At 40.5% G+C, this 8,031-nt stretch overlaps 1 protein-coding gene across 1 annotated transcript in view; it reads left to right on the forward strand.

Moving 5' to 3' along the window:
- The window catches only part of ST7L (suppression of tumorigenicity 7 like), a 31,914-nt gene extending 24,140 nt beyond the window's left edge, over positions 1-7,774 (forward strand). Inside the window, 4 exon segments of the mRNA XM_074936256.1 lie at positions 2,309-2,459; positions 3,811-3,903; positions 7,576-7,727; positions 7,730-7,774. Coding sequence (XP_074792357.1) covers positions 2,309-2,459; positions 3,811-3,903; positions 7,576-7,727; positions 7,730-7,759 — 426 coding nt within the window. The 3' untranslated portion in view covers positions 7,760-7,774.
- The last annotated feature ends 257 nt before the right edge of the window (positions 7,775-8,031 follow it).

The raw sequence follows: 8,031 nt of genomic DNA on the forward strand, positions 1-8,031 counted from the left end.
AAGATAGAAATCCATCTTTCTTTGCATTTAATGAAAGTGGTTGGTTTGGGGGAATAACATTATGCTGTATTACACAGCATTCAAGATTAACGCTAAGAAAGGAGAAGGGAAGTGAATAAGAGGTATTTCCTTTTCCTTCCATTGCAGTGACACTTCTTTGAGATGGATCTTATTTTGAAAGGGTGGGGGTCATCTTAGCATATTCTTTTGTTTCCCCTTTTAGAGGTGAGGTACTGAGTCAGAGCTGTCAATCCAGACCCCTGTAGTATGTTATAATAGGAAGGAAATACTGGCACTGAGATGTAACCAGGAGATGATTAGGAAAGGGTGTCTCAATATTGCAAATACAAGTTTGCTTTGAATTGGGTAAGCTAGTATCTTTGAGTAGCTTTTGGAAATAGACATTTTCAGCATTAGTACCTGGTTTGTTTTTTATTACCTAAAACTAAATGGTTAAACAGGGACTATAAGAAGCTAAGTTCAAAAATTCGCAACTGCATCTTTTATTTGGACAGCACGGTAAGTGTGCATGGCATGACACACACAAGGCAGAATACATGATCCCTGCCCTCTTGAACTGACAGACATGTTGTTGAGGCGCTAATAATTACATTGAGGCTTCACCATTGCTGCTACATTTTCCTTCCCTTACTGTTTAAGCACTTAATTCAACTGCCAACTAGTCACTGCAGAGAGCATGAGGAATCATGTCAAAGGTCAGATATTTGAGACCATTTTCCCACAGCAGCCCTGTGCGAGCGATCCTTTACCGTGTTAAAAAAAAAAATAAAAAATAGAAGGGATTAAAAAGGATTAGCAAGAATATTACCCTCCGGAGTGCAGGCCCAAGGCACTCAGAGAAGAGCCTAGCCAGGCAGTAAATGTGCTTTATTTGGCCAGAGCACAACCTCTGCTACATTCCTTCAGGAATCTGAATGGGAAAAGTTAAGTCCCCAAACTGGATTAGTAAATAATCTCATAGTTTGTGGCATCTGCTGAAATAAATTGGTGAGTTGACTGCATTCTTATACTTTGGGAGGGAGTTAAAGGAATTGCCAGCTACACTGATCAAAGATGAGGATTAACTTTGGCCATTATTGAGTGGGACACTATATACTATGAAAGGACAACTCATAAGCGTATACTAGAAAATTGGAACATTCATTTTAAACTTGTAAAATTATTTAACATTTCTTAAAAACAAAGTTGAGGATTAAAACAAATTGGCGTCTCCTCCTCTGCTGCATTTTAAAAAATAAAAATAAACTGAACCTCCTGTAAGGTTTTAGAAAAATGTAAAATGTTTGTTTAGTAATTCTGCGATTTTCATAGTGCATATGCTCAGCTTTATGCTCGCCACCTCTCATTCTGAGTATCTAAAATTGGGAGTTCGCTGCCTGGAAACAAGTCAGCGTGTTCTGCCTGCGTATTGGCGCATTTCTGCCTTCTCCCATCAGCTTGTGACAGCACTTATAGTTGTGCCAGCACAACACAGCTGTGAATTAAGGATGGGATTTTCAGAAAAGTGCTCCACATTGGTTTAACTCAGCTCCCATTGAAGTCAGTGGAATCAGAGTTAGATCCATGCTTGATGCTTCCGAAAATACTGTTCTAAACTTTATAATCAAGGATATACCTGGTAGCCTGGCACTTAGCATCAGTTTCTAATTTGAACCTGACGCTTGGGAACTAACAGATATTAAAACCTTTAGATTGAAAGTTTTCAGAGGCAAAGGTATCAAGGTGCAAATCAACCTAGACTCGCAGCAAGCACTTCAGTGTCATATCATTAGCATTGCTTTACATGGAGCTCTTAACAGATTTAACGGCTGACTTCTGGGATACCTGCGCATGAAACACTTGTGCTAAATCAGTTCACTTTCCTTTGGCATTCATGGAGCATGACCTGATGCAGCATAAAATGTGTGTCTATGTGTGTGCGCTTCCCCAGATAAATTACCTTATGTGTTATGATCCAGGAACTACACTCCAGCCATAGAAGTGTTTATCTCCTCACTGAAGTAAAATGCAAATCCATTTTGATAGCACGTATACTTCTTAACATTCTGAATGTAACATTCTGCTGAGTTTAGCAGCCCATCCTCCCAGTTTTTCTGTGTAAATAAGATCTGGCAAGAATTTATCAGAACTGGGCCCTAAATTGCAATGCCTCCCTAATGCATGAAAGACCTCCATATGCTATGTTCTGATCATTTTGAAAAATTTGGGGAAATCCTTTGGCAGTAACAAGGATTTGGGCATGGCCCTGTAACTAAGTATGCTTTCTCTTTCCATTTTCTACTTCTAGTACTTACTAGAAATGAAAAGCTTAATTCTACCTCCAGAGCATATTCTGAAACGAGGGGACAGTGAGGCAGTAGCATATGCTTTCTTTCATCTTCAGCACTGGAAGCGGATAGAAGGGGCCCTTAACCTGCTGCACTGTACATGGGAGGGAAGTAAGTATCTTTTTTTTTTTTTCCAGTGCAGCTAGCTAATCCCTCTACCTTTTATTCAAATAATTCATAACTGGCATACTTTAACCAGTGTCTGAGCTTCCTTAAGGCATCCTTGTTCAGTTCAGTTTCAAAGGGAACTCAGTGCTCTTGTTTGGCTTGTTGCTGGAGATGCTTAATTGATGCCACATTACAGGAAGGCAAAAGGATTTACCCAGGGGGATGCAGACAACTACAGTCAAGCGATACAAGTATTTGTATTCATCAGCAGGCCTCCAACGATAGCTGTTCACAGCCATATACGGAACTAACACTTTTTGTGGCCTCCACCAACTTGTTACCTCCCCCCAAAAGCTCCCCAGGGTGTCTATGTCAATTGGAGCCAGTGCCACCAAGCAGCCAGGGTATAAAAAGCAGAATTGAGGCTGCAGACACACTTACCTAGAGAGGGACCGAGGGCTGAGAACAGCCAGCCACTGACCTGGGATGGGGCGGGGCGGGGAGTAGGTCCTGAACAGTCACCTAGGAAGAGGTCTGTGTTTGCTTAGCAGCCAGCCAGCAACAGCTCCTGTGCTTCTGCGGGCAGGTCAGGATGAGGAGCAGCAGCAGCCTCAACAAGACCAGAGCAGAAGAGACCAATCCACCTCAGATCAAGACCCCGTTGGATTTGTTAATCGTTCATTTTTCTTCCACTGTTGGATTAAAATATGTCTCTCTTAATATTTGTTAAGTCTCTGTTTGGAGCTAGACAGTACCAGAGACTGAAGTATCCTCTTCATTCACCCCAGAACTGGGGGACAGCACAAGCAGCAGCAGTGCAGCGTGGCACCCCCACCCCCTCTGCCATCATGCCTTAACGTGCCGTTGGTCACCTTGTTGGCGCTGTCAGCAGGGAGACATGGAATGTTCCTTGGAGTCTGAGCTTCCATCTTACTCCTGGAGGGGCTTCCTCCCCGATGGAAACACGTGGGGCGGGAGGAGCAAGGAGCAGGCGCTGCTGCTTATACCGGAACGGATCCGTAGAGTAATAGGGCTCTTCCATCTCTGATGGTGCTGTCAGTCTTCTCTCTCATCTGTATTTGTACAGCACCCAGCATAATGGGGCCCCAATCCTAATAGTAAGAATTTATACTGTGGCAGGACCCAACCCAGGCTGGTATGAATTCTTACTGGAGAGATGACACCTTTCACTAAGTTCACTTCTAAAAGAAAATATAAAATACAAGATGCAGCTATTTCCAGTCTATTTCTAAATTTGCTTTCTTGGTGACTGAGATGTTCTTTCTGGTGGCATTTCGGGGGTTTGATTTGTACATAGGTCTAGCATAAGTCTGACTGACTGTCTTGTCCTCAGCATTTAGAATGATTCCATACCCGTTAGAGAAGGGCCATCTTTTCTATCCCTATCCCAGTTGCACAGAGACAGCAGACAGAGAGCTATTGCCAAGTAAGTAGTTATTTTGTTTCTAAGTAATAACTAGAATAAAATATATGTAATAAAATTCCAGTATGTACTGTGTTGCTGTGTATTTACTCTCTTGTGTCCTTAGCTCATGAACTGCTTGTGACATGGATTCTGCTGTTTGTCTGGTGTACTTGGCCAGATGAAATGCACTGTGCAAATGCAACAGCAGTATACGTTGTAACCTTACATCCCAAAGGATCCCAAGGCACTTCACAAACGTGTGTGTGGGGGGAGGATATATAAATATATAATATTACATACTTTCCCACTGAAATGCAGCCACCTTTTGGATGAAATAAACTGTGTAACTGAATAGCGGTACTGCCCAACAGTTTAGTGGGGAGAGAGAGAAGCACCATACCAATGAATTTAAGCAGATTTGTTAGTCTTTAAGGTGCCACAAGTACTCCTGTTCTTTTTGTGGATACAGACTAACATGGCTGCTACTCTGAAACCTATAATAACTCTTGGCATCCTTACCAAATTCCAGTTTAGTGTGTGCACCTAGACTGAGTGCCATGAGATCTTTAATGACCAATGGCTATCAGAAATTAAGTTTTCAATCTCACTTGGATGGGGTGCCCACCAATGGCAAAGCACACCTCTCTGCTGTCTCCTTAGATCAGGACCAAATCCTAGTGGAGGGTGCCACCAAGAGGTACTGAGTTGCCAGTGAGTGTTGCCCTATGTCATGAGGATTTTGTAATAACATCATGTCTGGCGGAAAGAGGCTTCCATGCCTGGTGCTTCCAAATTCTATTTCCCAACTTGGAGGGCAAGAAAACTGGGCTAGTCCTCTGTGATCACTTCTTCTTCTTCTTCTTTTTTTTTTTTTTTTTTAAGTAATGGTTCCCTGGCTGTTGTAGTGGAGCCGCTTCCTTCATCATTGTCTGCAAGTAGCAGGTAGATTGATAAACATTCCAGACTCTTGCATTAGAGTACCCAGCAGAACCTTTATATTTATCATCTTTGGTTAACCTGTAGTTTGAGAGAGAACTTTATTGTTCCAAAATTTGATTTGATTAATTGTACATTCCATGGAATATTTATTATCATATATTGCTATACATCAGCAATGAGACCTAAGATTTGACACTGAAGAATGAGTCTTCTCCCCTACTTCGTTATCCAGGTATTAGCCCACATGTATTCTGTGTAAAGCAACCTGAAAATAAACCACTAGGACCCTCACTTACTCTGTCGCTTATTCACTTAGATGATAATGGGGCTCTTGTTTCATCTTACCTACTGGTGGGATTCTAAATGTGGGCTTCTACATCTCTGGAAATCTCAGCTTCTTCATGGAATTGCAGGGGCTACTGCTAAAGTGTCAGAGGGATACAGCTGCAGAAGAGCAAATGTACACGTGTGTTTCTGTTACAAAAAGTGAAAAGTTAAATTTAAAATGTGTAACTGAAGTCTGCCCCCAGACTCCTTTAAATTATTCATTTCTCACTTATGCAGGATATTGCACAAGGAATTCCTTGGTTAGTGACTAACCCTAAGCTGTAGGCTTTCCAGCATAATTAAACACCAGCACATGCACGTATTTCAACACAATCATTCACGCATTCCTGTTACATTTTAAATACAAGGCTATTCATAAATAAAGCCATCTTAACCTTTTTTTATTGCGCAGCTTTCTCAAGAAGTCTTGGAATTTTAAAAAAATCAATACTTTTAATATATTTAAAATAGAAAGTAAACCAAATTGAGGCTTAAATTGATAAACTTCAAATAGAAGACTAATTGTTCTAATTGGTAATGATGCACAGAGAGAGAGCTCTGACCATGCAGAAATCTATTTAGCTCTCTTTACCTACTTGGGGCCTGATCCTGCATTCCTTGTGTAGTGGCAGTCCTGGGAGCGTAAGGAATTCTTGTATATTTTTGTTCGTTGCGCTCCCCAGTTTTTCCTGCCTTTCTTACTCTTGTGTTCAGGTTGCTAGTCTTCTACTATTTGTTCCTCTCTCTAGTTCCTGTTTAAAAAGCACCCCCCCCCCCACAACCCATATATGTCCTTAATATATGGTTACACACCATTCTCTGAGCTGACCATGTCCCAGTTAGGTTTTTATGAGGATGACTGACGGTAGATGGGGTGTATTGCATGTTATGTTTCATCATGGGCAGGCCACTGCTTTGTTTGTCCAGTAGAAGAACAGGTATCCTAGTAGTCTGCTGAGTAACAGGGATGACTAGATGTCAAGGAGGTGAAATGAGAGAGAATCTTGAGGGGGGCACCCTTAAGCATGTTTGATTAGGACTTATTTTCTTTCCCTTTGGCGTCTGGCCTCACAGAAAGCCTTATGCATTCCACACCGTTGTGCTTCAGAATCTCAGCTTTCATTCAACCTTTTTTTTCTAGTCTTCATGGGTTACAAAGGAAAGGTTGCATCGCAGATTGGGTCACATTTGCAGTTATCACTTCCTGAATTTGCAGGCAACCTGAAACCTGGTGACAGCTTGATTTAACTCTGTCATCTTTAAATTTCCTTCTGCAGCCTACTGAAAGCTGAAAACGTGCACAGCCCCAAAGTGAATAATAAAAAAATAAATAACACTGGCTATTGCACTGACTATATCTATTTTCCATATTTAATTAAATCAAAAGGTACTTTTTATTGGGTCTGCTCCAGAATTAAGTCTAGCTTACTGAAGAATACACAGGACTTTCCATACTTAATTGCATGTACAGACCCTGCCTGTTCCTTTTATTTTAAAACATTGCAAAATTCTTGGATAAAAAATCTAGAATTGTCACAGTCCCTAGATGGTGACTACTTTCAATGTCTTGAGCTGTGAAAGCTCCATATTCCACTCCCAAGAGCTGTCTAGTGAAATTATTTTGATTTCTTTGCCCTAAAGTGTAACTAATGGTTGTGCACAAAACTTGTACCCCAGTCTTGATGCTGTTTTCTTTGAGATCTGCTTTGTCAATTGCTCTGAAATTTACTGTAGCCTGCCAGCTTGCAGTCTTTGGGAAGTTTTAACAGAATCTGACCATGTATATTATCTGATTTGCTTTCAGAATTATTTTACTTTTTAGACATGGGAATTCTTAAGCTAGAAAAACATGACATAAAAAGTAGGAAAAAAATAGGGTGCTTGCTTTTTAAAACATTGGCGTTCACTAAAATAACAGAATTTAGCATTTGTAACTGTTAAAAATTCCTTGATTATTTAAATTGGACCAAGTGTTTTCATTGGAACCTTTGTCTTGATGACATCTTGTGAGTTTTATGTTACTTTCTTCTCTTCTGTCGCAACAGTTGATTCCAAAACTTAACCCTGCAATGTTCTTCAAAATAAAGGAGGGGGAAAAAGTGGTGGGGGAAGGATAGCTTTAGTGACACCAATAAATAACTGAAGAGCAAAAACATGTAGTATATTAGAAAACATATCAGGACTAAGCCACTTAAATATGCTTTGAGTAAATGTCAGGGGTTTAGTCTTGTGTTGCACTTAAGCTTTGGGTCCATGTATATGTCCTTTGGAACTATAAATCTGAATGTAAAACACTAGCTGCTCTGCAATAATAGTTCTCTTTGACATCTTTGTATAATGTAAACTAGTGTATAATTATGACCTTTTGTAAAACTTTATATTAAATATTATTAAATGTCAAATAACTTTTCAATATTTCCCTTTCAGCGTTTCATGATGTCTCCGTTTACCCACAGAAGGAGCTTCCTTTTTTCATCCACTTCACAGCAGGGTTGTGTTCCTTTTCGGCAATGCTTGCCGTTCTCACACACCAATTCCCTGAACTCATGGTCATTTTTGCTAAAGCTGTAAGTATTGTCTCCAGTCCAGGACTTGCTTAGAGTATCTGTGAGATATTCAGAAGCCGAGGGCCCTGTCTGTGCAGGTGTTTTGTGATGCAGTAAATATGCATTGTCATGTGCTTCTGAAGTTACTTGTCATGCAACTATTAAACTTGATTCTTCACTTGGACTCAGAGTTCCTCATTTTGTAAAGACTGTTATTTTTAGATTATAAAGCTGATTTCTGCAGATCAATCTTAGTAGATAATCAGTCCCGATTACCAACTTAGGAACAATCCAGCCCTCTCTTTCTCCCTTGTCTGGAAGGGGCTGTGGAGAAGAA

Source organism: Natator depressus, chromosome 21 (genome assembly GCF_965152275.1).
Source record: "Natator depressus isolate rNatDep1 chromosome 21, rNatDep2.hap1, whole genome shotgun sequence".
NCBI classification, from domain to species: Eukaryota; Metazoa; Chordata; order Testudines; family Cheloniidae; genus Natator; species Natator depressus.